Source organism: Ceratotherium simum, chromosome 1 (assembly GCF_057802395.1).
Source record: "Ceratotherium simum simum isolate JZ-2026a chromosome 1, ASM5780239v1, whole genome shotgun sequence".
Lineage (NCBI taxonomy): Eukaryota > Metazoa > Chordata > Mammalia > Perissodactyla > Rhinocerotidae > Ceratotherium > Ceratotherium simum.
In genome coordinates, this window is record NC_141900.1 from 83387951 (window position 1) to 83403945 (window position 15995).

The 15995-nt window shown below is 36.7% G+C and overlaps 1 protein-coding gene across 1 annotated transcript; it reads right to left on the minus strand.

Moving 5' to 3' along the window:
• Positions 1-3564: 3564 nt before the first annotated feature.
• Positions 3565-10654, minus strand: LOC147918264 (metabotropic glutamate receptor 8-like). The gene is made up of 3 exons (XM_087434247.1): positions 10580-10654; positions 7073-8008; positions 3565-3615 (listed from the first exon to the last, which is right to left on the minus strand). Exons 1-3 carry the CDS (start codon positions 10652-10654, stop codon positions 3565-3567), a joined length of 1062 nt encoding a protein of 353 aa, XP_087290373.1.
• Positions 10655-15995: the final 5341 nt, after the last annotated feature.

Consider the following 15995-nt stretch of genomic DNA (forward strand, 5'->3'; position numbering starts at 1 on the left):
GAGGAACCATTTATGTCTCTTGGGCTGTGCTTTCCCTCTTTTAATTTCTACACAAATCAGACCTATTTGACTTTTATTTTTCAGGATTTTCTCAAATTGTTTTAACTAATATTGGCTCTGAAAATATAGTGGCTGCCTCTCATTCTCTCTCCCTCCCTTCCTCCGTTCCTTCCTTTTTACTTTTGTTTTTCTCTTTTCTTCTTCCTTTTTAACTTTCTTATTTTTTTCATTTCGTTGTTACCATAGAAGGAAGGGATACATATGTCTGTGCCTGTCCATATCTTGAACTAGAAGCCAGACTATGTTTCTTTTTTTATATTTCTTTTAACGATGCAAATAAATCTTCTTTGTTTTTATTTTAAATTATGGAATTTATACTAATATTTGGTTGAATATTTTTTTACACTTTGGGGTGGGTGGTACTAACCCATATGATACTGCATTTAGAGAGCTTTGAAAATTTCCTAACATAAAAATGTGTATATGGTTACAGCCAAAAGGAACTATTTGCTTGCAATCTGCTCTTCCTGGCACCCTGTGTGCTCCATGAGATATAAGCATCTACTGAATCATGGAAAATGCAATTTGAAGTTACATAAGTAAATTAGTCACTGCATTCTCTACTATCAACAGTCTGGGATGTCATTAAAGTTCTGTCTATACAGAAAAAATTGTCTGCTTGAACGACATTCCACCTAAACACTTTGAAATAAATTCATGGTCACTATGACTCTGAAAATATTCACATTTTAGTCTTAATCAAATCTAGTATTCTAGCATTTCAATCATATTAAGAAAGCAAAACCATTTTAATGAGATCTGTTAGCTCTAGGACTAAGTTCCCAGGTTGACTATCTAATTGTCTAGTTGATTAAATTATTGTAGTTTGGGCATAGAAAATTCAAATTTTTTGTAAAGTCAATTTTAATTAAAATTAAAAACGATGAATGTGTAAATACCACAATCTCACTAACAACCAAATGTTTAAATTAAGTAGGTCTAGGTCCCACAGGTTCCTCAGAGCCCAAAAACGTCAGATCACGGAACCTAAGCAAGGTTCACTGAGCAAATATTCCTTTGTGCTGTCAAATAAGATAGGCACCTTCCAAAACAATTGCCATAAATGTGTAAGTTGGTAATTTTCTGCAGCAGTAACATGTAGCACAAACACAAAAAAAGTAAAAAGCCTGGCTAAAGCAGCATTCCCTGGGAGAGAGACTTCACTGGCTTGCCTACATCATGCCCTGGACTCTCTTCTCTATCTTCAGAAGCATATCTTTCTAACTGAGTGCATAAATGAGATTACATAAATGTTTTCTTTTCTAGTTGTTGTTTCTTTTTCCTCTCTTGTTGGTTTCCCCCTACCAGAGTTGACTGTAACAGTCTGGGATGATTGATCTTGCCCAGACACAATCTACCACGATACCTGAAATAGTTTTGTAACTTGGGACATTGTGAAGCCTTCAAAGGGGTCAGCTTCAAATGACTGTAAGCTGACAAGGAAAAAAAATGCTACACAGCTGACAACAATTACAAACACACGAGATGGAAAGTGATAATTGTTTCCACTTTCCTCTTTTCTAAGGAAGTGGAGAAATGTTAGGTAGGAGAGAGGTGTGGCTGGAGACCCACTTCTGGTCTGATCTATTCTGAAAATTACCTCCATTGTTGTCCGGGTTATATTGATACTCTTAACCCAGGTTTCTCGTGCTGTTCTTTTTTCATCTGGACTAGTCCTTGAAGCAGGAATTTTATTATTGTTTACAGAACTACCTCTCACAACTCTTGTTAGAATTATTCATTTTTCAAATTCTAACATAAGTATTCCAGCAACTACTTTCTGATGACACTTTGCTTTCTTCCAGTATTTTTGCTACATATATGAAGGCAGTTACATATTGCCTCAGGAGCAACTCTCTCTTTTCTTTCTCCTAGTCCTGCAGATTCTGGTCATCCTCTTTAACATCTGTAATTTGTATGATCTTCACCCTCAGGCAAACCCCTGTGTTTGAGAAAATGTTTCTAGTTGGGTCTGCACAGACATGGTCGAAATAGCTGGAGAAATTGAGGCAATTATATGGACAAATTTGAATGTATTCAGTCACTAAACAAATATTTTTTGTAGAACCTATTCTGGGACTGGTTTTATGCTGGGTACCAAGGATATGATGGTGAGCAAAACGAAATAAGGTCCCTGCCCTCATGAAATATAGCCTAATAATAATAATAGCCAACATTTATTGATTGCTTATCATGTGCTAAACACATCTCATGACTCATATCATGGAACTCTCAGCAAAACTACCATGAGGTATCTATCAGTACAAAAACACACCATAATGAGACAAGCAGATTTTTTAAGTCAATCATCTTCTGCTCTTTCCCAGAGGATACGAACTCAAGTCTGCTATAGTTTGAGAATACGGCTGGGCATAGATGGCAGGTGATTACTTTACATTGCTTTATATCTGAGTTTGCATTTTCTGGGGGAATTTATTACATCTCCACAAATTTAGCCACTTGTCTACATTTTCTGAGTTAGTTTAGCAGAGCTGGGATTTGAACCCAAGTCCTCTCACTCCAGAGCTCATGCTCTTCCTTACTCCACTCTTCCACCTCTGCATCCCTACCGTCTTCTACCCTTCAACAGACAGATACAGTAAAAGAATGAGGGAGGGATGACATGGCAAAAGCATCCAGACAATCACATCAATTCTCTTTTGCTTTGTGTATTTTAGATAGAACTAAGGACAACCATAATATTTCCTTTTTGCATTTCTCTCTAAATATTTAACAGCCCTATTTCAGAATAAGTGATACTGATAAAATTTTAAAAGAAATGTATATGGCCCATCATTTAAACGAGAAAACTTATTTTTCAGAAAAAAAAGTTGTAATGGGATCACAATAAGATGCATACATCAGATTCCCATTATACCACAGTCTAACTTAAATCACAAATGAGCATTTATATTATTATATCATTATTGAGCAACACACTCCACTCACTCATTCAATAGGCATTTATTGAGAATGTACTGCTTGAAAGGCTCTACATTTAGAGACATATTCATTCAGATATACATCAGACAGACACTGCTTACCCTTCACAAATTTATAAAGGGCGACATTTGAGGGTGAGAGGAGGAAATAAAGGGGTGGGTGTGAGCAGAGGGAGGAGTCTAAGACGACTCCCAGGTGTCTGACTTGAGCCACTAGAGAGATGCCGCGCCATCCAGAGAGTGAAGAAAGAGAGGCTGGTTCAGAACACATGGGGTTTTTGACATTGTGAAGTTTTATTTTCTTTGCTGTTTTGAGGCTGTTTTGTTTTGTTTCCACCCGATGCTCTGGTTGAAGCACTGTGCTCCTTGGAGCTTAGCAGTGTCATAACCTGGGTCTGATTATCTTGGTTTTATGAGCCCAATTAGAGATGGTAAAATATGTATTCAAGAGATTTCTGCCATCCTAACAGCCTCTAACCATCTCTGAGGATTCTTTTCCTTACTGTTGCATTAATTATATTTTAATTCTTTTGTCTTTTCAACACAATTATAAGAGTTTGTGTTAGTCCGTGTCCATGCCTCGGCATGTCCACCCTTCCTTCACACAACTTTCCTATAGGAAAAGAAAAAACGCATTTATACTATGATTTAGTAGAATGCAGCAGTAGGTGCCTAGCTAATAAATGATGTCATTAAAATCTACTGGAAAAAACATGATTCATCTTGGTTTTGAAATCTTATAAAAAAAAATGTGGAGAAATTAAATGGTGTTTTATCATTGAATAAAAACGTACTTTAGAGAGTTGTCTTCATGAATGCTACAAATGTCCCTTTATAACTTGATTTTACTCAGAGGTTTTCCAAAACATCTGTCTAAATTATTCAACGTATTTTACTTTTTTATTCCTACTCCTCTTGTAATTTCAGAGAGACCTATGTGGTTAGATGAGTCTTCTGTAGAGATTACTCTATGAAACATAATTAAATGCATACTGGAAGAAATTTTGCTCTTCTGCTGCCTTCCATGTTATAAATTCCATGTCACTGTATAGTTACAGGATGCGGCGTTCTCTTTTTTGCTTTCTCATCTCAGATCTGACTCCTCACCGTATCCCCCCACCCTTGAGCTTGATCCTCTCCTGTCCTTCAGCCTGGCATCTTGCTGGTGCTGGCAGGAGTCAGGCAGACATCAGCTGGGAGCCAGACTGAGCCTCACAAGGAATGCTCAGGGAAGCAGATTGACATGGGCTCAATAATCAGCACAATGCCGGACACAGTGCTCAATAAAGATCTGCTGAATTAATGGATGTGTGTGCTGCCTAACTGTTGCAGACACTTCAAGTTGATAACGTGGGGCTAACTGGCTGAGCATTATAAATGAGAATGGAGGACTGACCAACTCTTTTGTCCTCCAAAGTCAATAAAACTTATTTAATGTCTTCTTTTAGAGACATAAAAGTTTTATCCACTTTTAATATCTGTCAATAATTTTAGAAACATGAAAAAAAATATTCTCAAGCATCTTGTGTCTTGTTTTGAATAACAAAAGATACTTTGACAAAGAATAGCAGGTAGCAAGTTTTATGTGAAGTGTTAGGACGACACGTGTGTTATATAAAGTACCTCAGTAGCAAAATCTTAGCTACTTATGATATAATAGCTCTTGATGTAGAGCTGATCTAAATTCAGCAACTCTAAGACTAACTAAATAATTTGTGGACTTGACAATGTTCTGAAAATTCCTAAAATTAGTGTTTCTTATTGATTTCTTCAGTTTTTTCCACATTCAGTCATGTCATGAATACAAAATAAATTCCAATTAACGTGTTTTAAATTTTGTCTTACAATGTGATTCTTTGACTTACTTTGATTCCACAAAGCTAAGAAAGAAAAAGGAATTTTGTCTAGCTACATTCAGTCATGCCTCTATAGGCATGGATATATCCACACACGTAATAAATACGTACATTAAATTCCAGGTTTTCAGATGGATGAACCCCATGGCATATTCATGTATCCATTTCATCCTGAAACTCTTACTGTCTCCATCACTGCTCCTCAGGGAGCAGCGGCAACTCTGCAGAGTTCTTGTTCTGAGAAACAATGATCATTTTTTTTTCATTACCTTAAAAAGACTTCTCAGTATGATGTATGTTTGAACTACTAGGCTGATACCCAATAGTTTGATGTAGGACCAGGATTTTATTTATTCTAAAAATTGAGGCACTGAAAGTCTTATCTGAATAGAAAAATATCTTATTAGCATTTGTATTTGCCCCTCCACGTCCTTGGAAGTCACAATATGAAAAGTAAGAGTAGGCTGTAATTTATGAAACGTGAAGGAAGAGAAAGAAAAGGAAAAGGAAGTTAGATGTCAGAGCTCAGGAGATTTTGTTTGATTAAATATTTATTGTCCACCAGAGAGCAAAATAAACTACTTATGGCCCTCTCCAGATAAAACAGTATATAAAAAAGACAGTCTTAGGTTCAAATACAAACACAAGTACCACTTAAGTTGATGTTATTAATAATTCACATAATGCGGACATTTCCATACTCTGAAAAACATTATTTTGCCCTGACTAGTCCAACTAACCTTATCAAAACAGACCCAATAGACTTTGAGACACTTATTTTCCAGCTCACATATTCTTTCCTACATTAAACTTACAAGTTCGATCCTAATAAATTCCCATCTGCATATATCAAAATAAAACGTTTTCTAGTTATTAGGTTTAGAGCCTCAAACTATCCTTACTTTCCTGCCACGTGGTTGGTCCTACATAAAATATTCACGGACTTTCATCAGGCCATCCAAGTCATAGAAGGTCACAGGTCTGGAACCCATGGCAAGTTTCCTCTATTCAGCAGCAGGTTTGCTGAAGTACATTTTTGTCCAGACATGGTTGAAAGCCACATTGATCTAGTAAGGGATGAATGCTCAGACAAATGAGTTCTCAGTGCCCTTGTTGAGTACTTTTCCCCCTGAATTAGTTGGGATTTTAAGAGTCATGCAGGACCTCGCTTGGAATATTAGAAATTAGAAAATGTAGTTGTCCACAGGATGCTTGATTTCCTCACAACTTCTGATGATGGAAGATGGAAAAATCTTTAAATCTTCACTCTGAGAGAAGAACTTTCTCATATGCACATTAGGGCTGAAGGGCTATCCATTACAGAAAGATAGTATTTGCCTTTGTTTTACCAGCTGTCTTGTCTCCATCACACTACCCAAACCTTGGAATTCATGGTTAACGTTAGTTCTCTGCTTTTCTGTTCATAGAACTACATACATCTAGTTCAGCACTTACTCCCTTTCACATATAAATGTTCTTTGCTTGCAGCCTTTTATGTGGAAAAGATTATTGGGAAATTAGTGACCAAAGAAAATTATTTCAGGAGATTCAATTGATCTTCACCTTCTAAAAACTTATCAACTGCATTATATAACTGCCCACTGCTGTCTTCTTTAATCCCTCACCATCATCCTCCACATATGGAAAAGAAATAAGAATGGGGCTGAGGAGAAATAGTACAATGGCTCAGATTGAACTAAGCCATTTAGTTTCTTTTTGTTGTTGTTGTTTTACTATAAACTCTGCTTCCATGAATAAAACCATCATAATTATTAAGGAATAGCTTTTTTCCAGAGTCACATTAGAACTAGAAAGGAGGTATTTGTCGTGCATTGGGATGTCATAGCTCTGGGATAGCTCACCCCTGTGAATCACGTCTGCCCTTTCTCCTTTCCTCTTTTAGTTAACATTTGGAAAAGAACAGTTACGTTAGTAGATAACAGAGCTGGGAAGACAGATCCAGAAAGTGACGTGAGCTCTGTCAATCTTCAGCCTTGCCAAGGAGCACACATTAAAGTGCTTTTCATGGAAAATCAGCCTTAGTCAACACATATTCAGAGCAAAATGACCTTGAGGGATATTTCTATATAAGAATAACACAGACTGAAGAATCTTGAGAGAATATAAGTGAACCAAAAAGAAAAGAGGGAAAGTATCCTAAGGAAAGAAGATAAATCCCGGAAAAGGGTTGGCAAATACATTCTTGCCACTTACCTTTTCTGCTGACTGGGCTGTACCAAAAAAGATGGGAATGAAAGCTAACCAAATGATGCAGGTGGTATACATGGTAAATCCAATAGGTTTGGCTTCGTTGAAAGTCTCTGGAACACCTCTCGTTTTAATGGCATAAACAGTACAAGTGACCATCAAGAGGATACTGTACCCCAGTGAACAAATGAGCGAGAGATCAGAAATGTCACACTTGAGCACTCCCCTGGCATTCTCCGGGTCCAGAGTCCGCTGTTCTCCATAGTCAATGATGATGTGTGGGGGGTCCACAACAAACCAGACACATACTCCCAGGAGCTGGATGGAGATGAGGCTGAAAGTAATCACCAGCTGGGATGCTGGACTAATAAACTTGGGTGCTGTGACAGATTTCTTCCCCTGCTCAAATATTCGGTGGATTCGGTTTGTTTTGGTAAGAAGCGCTGCATAGCTGAAACACATGCCAAGTCCTAGGAAGATCCGTCGGAAGGAGCATATGATTGTATCTGGTGCTGCAATCATTAAGAAGGTGATTGAGTAACAGAGAAAAATCCCTGTTAGGAGCACGTAACTAAGTTCGCGTCCCGAAGCCCTCACAATAGGTGTGTCATTATAGCGGACAAAGGTCACGATCACAAAGGTGGTGGCAATGATTCCCAATATTGCAATGAACACAGGCACCACAGCCCAGGGAGAATGCCACTCGAGTTTGATGATGGGGATAAGCTGGCAGCCTGTGCGGTTGATGTTAGGTCTCTGATCCAAAGGGCAAAGTTCACAGGAAAGCTCATCCACCTGGTAGTGGTAACCTTCACAGCGCTCACAGTGCCAGCAGCAAGGGACTCCTTTCACCGTTTTCTTCCGCTCCCCAGGCTTACAGGGCAGGCTGCAGACGGACGCCGGGTGAGTGTGTTCTCTATTAGCCCACTGCATGTCTTCCACCTGTGGATATAAAAAATTAATGAGACTTCCATTTTTCCCCCATTTATAATATCTTAATCCTAGCCACAGGTTTGTAATAAATCACTAAATGCTGACAGGACAAACACAGTTTACCATAATAAGAGCCTAGTTTCTTTCCTTGATATTGACTTTATGAAAGTGTTAAATGAGTGGCTCCAATAAATTATTCGCATCGTCAACTTGATGAGTGTCATTAGTTTCCATTTACCTCCTCAACGTTGACCAATCTGACATGTGGAGAAAGATTTATTGGTCCAAACACTTTTAAAACTCAAAAGAAAAGTCCCATGGAAAGATGTTTTAGAGCTAATCACAAGTATAAATACCAGAATCCTTGAAACATCGGCTTAGAATATAAACATATATAAATAGTGATCTCTATATTGGATCTCTATATATAAACAGTGATCCAAGTCTTTCCAACATATTTGGGGAAATTCAAATCACCCTGCGTCAATTGTGAAAAGAAATGGCAAAACGAGCTACTTTAATCTCTGACACCTCTCATGTGTTCATGGTGATAACTATGTTAATGTTTTAAGACCACGCTGAGTGAGAGAGAGCTTGATGGTAATGTTTTCCATTGAACAAAAGTAGTCTTAGAGGTGGCTTAAAGCAGTGAAATTGGTACAAATGAAGGAGTCCTCCTATTGTGCTTAGTATCTGCTTCAGGGACTTCAAATTTTACTTTAAGTACCTACTCTTTTGAATTAAATGACAGAATACTTCTATTAAAATAAAAACATTAATTTAAGGGAACTCTGCCCATCATTGACCTCTTACCTTAAACTTGTTTACTAAAGGTTCTGGACCCAATTCCAATGTTTGTGTGTGTGGGTGGGGCGGTTTCCCACATCACCAAGCAATTCTCAGACACCAGCCATGTGTCCTACAATTCACTCAGTTCTGACACTATCTACCTGAAAATAGCATCAGATCCCACAGGTTAAGGCTCTGTCCTACAAGACTATCCCCCTCCCACTTCAGATGCCAGTCATAAGTCCAGGTTGTCACCTGCACTTCTGACCAACAATCTATAAGTTGGAGGTTCCAACAACCCCTGCCTTGGGTTTGATTAATTTGCTAGTGCAGCTCATGGAACTCAGAAAGATTTTACTTACTAGATCATCGGTTTAAAAGGCCATAATTCAGGCACAGCCAGATGGAAGAGATACATAAGGCAAGGTATGTGGGAAGGGCACAGAGCTTCCACGCCCTCTAAATGTGCCACTCTCCCCAAATCTCTATGTGTTCACCAACCTGGCAGCTCTCTGAACTCTGTCCTTTTGGGTTTTATGGAGGCTTCATTACACAGGCGTAATTGATTAAATCATTGACCATTGGCAGTTGACTCTATCTCCAAACCCTCTCTCCTCCCAGAGTTCTGGGGTGAAGCTGAAAGTTCCAATTCTCTAATCACAGAGTTTGTTTCTCTGCTAACCAGCCCCTATCCTTAGGTTACCTAGGGGCTTTCCAAAAGCCACCTAATTAACATAACAAAAAATACCTTTATCTCTCTCATCACAGAAAATTCCAGCAGTTTTAGGAGCTCTATGCCAGGAACCGGATCGAAGACCAAATATATATTTATTATAAATCACAATATTACATTTGCCTTATTAGACAGACAGTAATTTTAGCAGAATGCTAATCAGACAAAACTGGAAGTTATGGATCATAGGAGACCACTTATTATGAAAAGCAGCTACTATAAAAGGTAAGCTCTGTGAAGGGAGTGATTTTGTTCACTGATGTGAAAAAATAGTGATTGACACACAATTTGCCCTCAGTTATTTGTTGAATTTGTGGGGAAGGAAGGAGGAGAACAGTACCACAATAGAACCCTAGGAATAAGGAGCCAACTTGAAAGTATTGGGATCTGGAAACAGAAGACTGCTCAAAGAGGCACGGAAATGGGAGCTGAAGGAATGTTTAAAAAAAACTAAACTAAACAACAACAACAATAAATTCAAAAAACAATGTATTTTCCCAAGACCAGCTCTATTAATAACCCAAAAAGAAGAATACCATACTCTGTGGTAGTCTAACTCTAAGATGGCCCCCAATAACCTCACCTCCTAGAATTCCTGAACTCGTGTCATCTCCTACTTAGAATAGGGCTGATTTATGTAAACAATAGTATATTCCATAAATGATTGTATGTGATTTCTTAGACTAGGTCATAAAAGACATCTGGCCTCTGCTTTGCTCTCTCTTGGATCACTCACTCCAGGAAGAACTCTCAAGCAGCCCTATGGAAAGGAACCAGGGCCTCCTGACAACAACCAGCACCAATTTGCCAGGTGTGTGAGGGAGCCACCTACTAAGTGGATTGTCTTGCCCCATTCAAGCCTTCAGATGACTGCAGCCCCAGCTGACACCTTGACTGCAACCTCATGAGAGACAGAACAACCCAGCTAAGCTGCTCCTGAATTTCTGAACTACAGAAACTGTGTGAGATAATAAATGTTTTATTGTTTTACACTGTTAAACTTTGGAGTTATTTGTTATGCAGCAATAGAAAAGTAACACAGCTCAAATTAAGCTTACCCACTCTGTGATCACCACCAGTGTAGTAATCTGTTGAGACTCCACTGAGAAGGCACACTCAGTGACAGTTATCATGTACCAAAAAAATGCCCCAAAGTATCTAATGTCAGCAATATTCTTTCATCACTCTTAAAGTTGCCTCTCCTTTGGGAACTATGTGACTGAGATTATTCTCATGAACAGATGTATTACCTAAAGATGCTTTCCTTTCTTGAATGTAAAGGGAATGGTTAAGGGCAAAGAACTGTAGTCCCCAAGTTCAATATTTGCAGAGGGCTGTCAAATCTCCTCAAGGTGGAGTAGGGAATTCATGCATGTTAATTTCAAACATCCTCCCTTGAGAAAGTGGATGCTACTTCATGTGTCATAAGGCCACTCAAGACGATTAGATCTACCCTGTCTGTTCACCACAAAGGAAAAGCAATTTATCGTAACCCTGCTAATTTTCTATTAGGATTTAATGATTTAGAAAAGTTCTTTTATTTACTTATAGAATTCCATTAGGAAAGAAAAAAAAAGTTAAATTTGAAGCATATAGTAGTTTCTCTAAAAAATATTGAGAAAAATGAAATGCTTCACTGAGTGGCTAAAGTATTGATTTTATACCTTAATGGACTCTTATAAGATAATAAAATACTTTTTGTGAAGGTTATGCTTCAAAGTTAATTATTGTAAAACCAAAATTGTATTTTGTTTGGGGCTTCTATTTATAATGTTACTGTTAAAAAAAAGGCAGCAAAAAAATCTCAGAAATATTAAAGATTAGTAGAGACCTTAAAGGTCATCTTGTCTAACCACATGTCTAATTCTTTAATTCTCAATACACTTTATTTTCCAGAAGGAAATAAAATTTGCTAACAAAGAAATATACTTATACCAGATAAGCTTTATTATGTAGGATAAGTATTTATCATTATAAGCTAAATATTGAATTTTCCTCAATCAGTTTTCTGTGTACTGAACTAATAGAAAAATATTTTTATAAATAAAAAATAAAGTTATAAGATAATGGAAAATACCACATTTTTTTAATAGTTGTGAATTTTCTTTAAGTAAAAAACAATATATTCAAGCAATACTTGTGGCAATTTTTAGTGTAATGGAGAAACATTAAGTATGTTTTAGTAAACATATTAAATGTACATGCTAAATATACAGGACTCCATTTTCATCAAGGAATCTATTTATGTGTAACTATACTGTATTTTGATGTCCAAGTTGAAGTCTGGGTACCAATAAATATCCACCTCAAAGAAGGACAAATAGCAAATGCCTTAATCAGTATCTTGTAAACACATTAATATTTGAGAAAATTTATTTTATGTATGTTGCTAAATGGCAATAAAAACAATACTACTTGAGAGTAATTAAACTGCCTGATTTTCAAAATTGTGCTACAAAGCATAAACAAGGATCACTCACCTCTTTTACATTGCTATATTAACAAATTATACCTTTTCATAATGACTATAAAGAGGAGGTATATCTATGCATTTAAAAAATTTGCCTTCCTTGCCTTTGACGTTATTCTGATTAAAATGATTTCTATCTAAAATACATAGTCTAACAAGTGGATGATAGTTATATAGACAGATCTTCTAGGGACAAAACCATAGCCCATTCCTGTCTTAAAATGTTCACCAACAGTGATTCATTCTGTATGGTCCAATCCAGTATACTTCATAGAATGTGAACCATCAACTGGTTTCTGCGTCAAATCTTGTTAATACTGCAGACAAATACACCAGCAACCACAAAACCAAAGTTTTCTGAGTGAGTTTGCTTACACTTTTTAATCTTTAATCTTTCTAGACCAATCAATCTAGAATAATGCTTCATAAATTCTTTAAATAGACATTACTTTATAGAATAATTTTCTTCTGTGTAGTTTTAATAACTCCTGAAAAAAGGACTACAAGAATGTTTCCCAATTACAGGCCCCATTATAATTACTCATTTCCAGTATTCACTATAAAGTTCTCACTCAATATAATACCTCTATTACAGTGTTTTCTCCACATATTAAGTGGTATCTTCACTAATGTAATTAATATACTTGTGGGAAAATTTTAAATATAATACTTACAGATATTTGATATATAGTCATACCATTCTTAATTAGCTCTTTTCATCTTGCTCCATAAATAAGCATGGTAATGGTGACTTACTTTGGTGACTAGTTGGCCACCCCAGTATCCAAAACCCAGCTCTTCATCCGACGTAACGTAAGTAATGGCAGATTGTATATGCAGACATTTCCAGTGAAACTGGGTATTTTTTTTTAAGCTTTACTCATTAATTTCCATATAATCAATAGGCTTAACAAGTACACTTAAATAGCACGAGTATTTAAAATGTCAAAATTTGTTACCAAATTTTGTAAGTCATATGATTCACATATGAATGAGTACATGTTGCACAGTTAATTTGATAATGCAACTCAAAATAAAGTTTCTCGTTATATATAGTATATATATTCATATATTATATATATGAATACATATAAAAATGTTCATATATAAATATATATTGCTTCCTTAATATTCATCCATTTCCTTTGGGTTGTACACAACTTTCTACTTTTACTCAAAGTGGTAAGTAGGTTTAGTGTCCTTTGATAACCTAATATGTGTGAGACGTGTTCCAGTTTGAAGCCTTGGTTTTATGTGATATTCCAGATCTACATAACCTTTAAAAGTGCAAAGACCTTTCCCATTTAAAAGGACAATTTAAAATGAAATTAAGAAAATTTCATTTACAATAGCATCAAAAAATAAAATACTTAGGAATAAATTTAACAAGTAAAGTGCAAGATTTTTTTCACTAAAAACTCCAACATATCAATTTAAAAAATGAAACACAATCTAAATAAATGAAAAGAAATCCCATGTTCAGGGATCAGAAGATTTAATATTGCTAAAGTGGAAATAGATTTTTGACAAGGACCTCAAGAAAATTCAATGGAAAGAACAGTCTTTCAATAAATGGTGCTGGAACAAGACACAACATCAAAAGCATAATAGCACAAACAAGTCTTTCAACAATGGTGCTGGAACAAGACACGACATCAAAGACACAAAATAAAAATAGATAAATTGGACTTCAATATTAAACACTTTTGTGCTTCAACAGATGCCATTAGCAGAGTGAAAAGACAACCTATAGGTTGGGCAAAAATATTTCCAAAGCATATATCCTATAAAAGACTCGTACCCAGAATATATTTTTAAAAATCTTAGACTTAAACAGTTAAAAGATAAATAATACAATTGAAAATTAGCAAAAGAAGAGATACTTTTCCAAAGAAGATGTATGAATGGCCAATATGCACATGGAAAGATGCCCAACATCATTAGTCATCAGGGAAAGCAAATTAAAACCACAGTACCATAACAAAAAAAATACAGACAATATTAAGTGTTATTAAAGATGTGGAGAAATTAAAACCCTTTACATTGCTGGTGGCAACATCAAATGGTGCGGTTATTTTGGAAAACAGTTTGGCAGTTCCTCAAAAAGTTAAATATAGAGTTGCTATATGACCCAGCAATTCCTCTCTTAGGTGATTTCAATCCAAGAAAATTGAAGACGTATGTTCACACAAAAATTTGTACATGAATATTCATAGCATTATTCATAATAGCCAAAAAGCAGAAACAATCCAAATGTCCATTAACTGATGAGTGGATAAATAAAATGTGCTATATCCATAAAACTGAATATTAAAAATAAATAAAAAGAAATAAAGTACTAATATATGCTATAAAATGGATGAACCTTGAAAATATGCTAAACGAAAGAAGTCAGTCACAAAGACCACATCTTGTGTGATTTTATTTAATATGAAATGCCCAGAATAGGCAAATCCATAGAAAGACGATAGATTGCTGATTGCCAGAGTCTGGGGGAGAGAAGGGAATAGAGAGTAACTACTCAAGGGTACAGGATTTCTTGCGTGGTGATGAAAATGATCTAAAATTAGATAGTGGTGATGGATGCACAACTCTGCAAACATACTAAAAACCACTGAGTTGTGCACTTTAAAAGGGCAGGTTTTACAGCCTGTGAATTATCTCAATAAAGCTTTTCTTTTAAAAATATGCAAACTATATAAGTTGATACATTCAGGAAGTATTAACACTCATTCCTGTATTTGCTGTATGAAAAACATATTGCGTGCCCAGTCTGTTCAAGACACAAGGTGGAATGTGAGGATTCAAAAATGACCAAGACATGGTCCTCGTCCTCCAGAGACAGTATAGGTGGGGAAAGAGATAAGCAAAGAGCCAGTCACAGCTCAGTATGAGACTTCCTAAAAAAGAGGTGAGGAATTGGTGCTGCTAGAGGAGCATCCAGCAGAGCCACCGAGCCTAGGATTCATGGATGTGTGAACAGCAGCCTGAAGAATGTGCAGGAGATAAACCAGGGAAGAGGATCTCAAGAATGCACCAGGGAAAAAGAAAAAACAGAAAAAAAAGACATTAAGACTCAGGGGCAAGAAGCCATGATAAACTGGAGAAACTAAAGGTATTAAGAATAGCAGGAGAGTAGATGGAAACACCGGGTGGAGTGGCGAGAAGTAGGCTAGGGAATAGATGAGACGCACATCATGAGGGACCTTATACGCCATTGGGAGGGGTTTGGATATTATCTTGAAGGTCGTTGGGATCCTCTGAAGGGTTATAACAAGGACAGGGATGATGAGTCTTGTGTTTAGAAGAATCCCTGGGCTGCAGGGTAGAGAGAAGACTGAAGGAGCCCAAGACTGGATACAGGTCAATTATGCTGAGGCTGATGAGGAATTCCAGATGAAAGGTGATGGCGACAGGAATCTGAGGAATGGTAGTGGGCATGAAGGACTTTGAAAGCAGCGCCAGGTTTTCAAACTTTATTCTCAAAGCCATAGAGAGTGATTAAAGGATTTTAAGCAAATATGCAAAATGACAGTATTTTTTAATTTGGAGATCAGAGTGGTGACAGATCAGGGAAGAGGGTGATATAGAAGCAAGGATAAGAATTAGGGGAATAATAAATAATTCCAAGAAAGACAAGAGCCTGTTAACTATGTTAGAAGCAGTGGTGATGAGGAAGACAGAATGGATTTGAGACATCAAAGAAAATAGATGTAAGGGCGGAGTGAAGGCAAGAAAGGAACCAAAAGATGGCATCCAGGCTTTTGATTTGAGAGTCATCCTGAGCATGTCACTTACTTTCACCTCTAATGTCCAATCAATCTCCAGCTACATGGCCATGCATAATCTTGCCCCTGTCTTAACTCCCAGATAATGGCTGACTATTACATATCAACTTTCCTTACTCTCCTGTTATACATTCACACAGCACCTTGTAGTCTTCAATGGCACTTTTACAGTATGTAATTATGTATTTATTTGCCTGATTTTCTTTTTATTTAAAT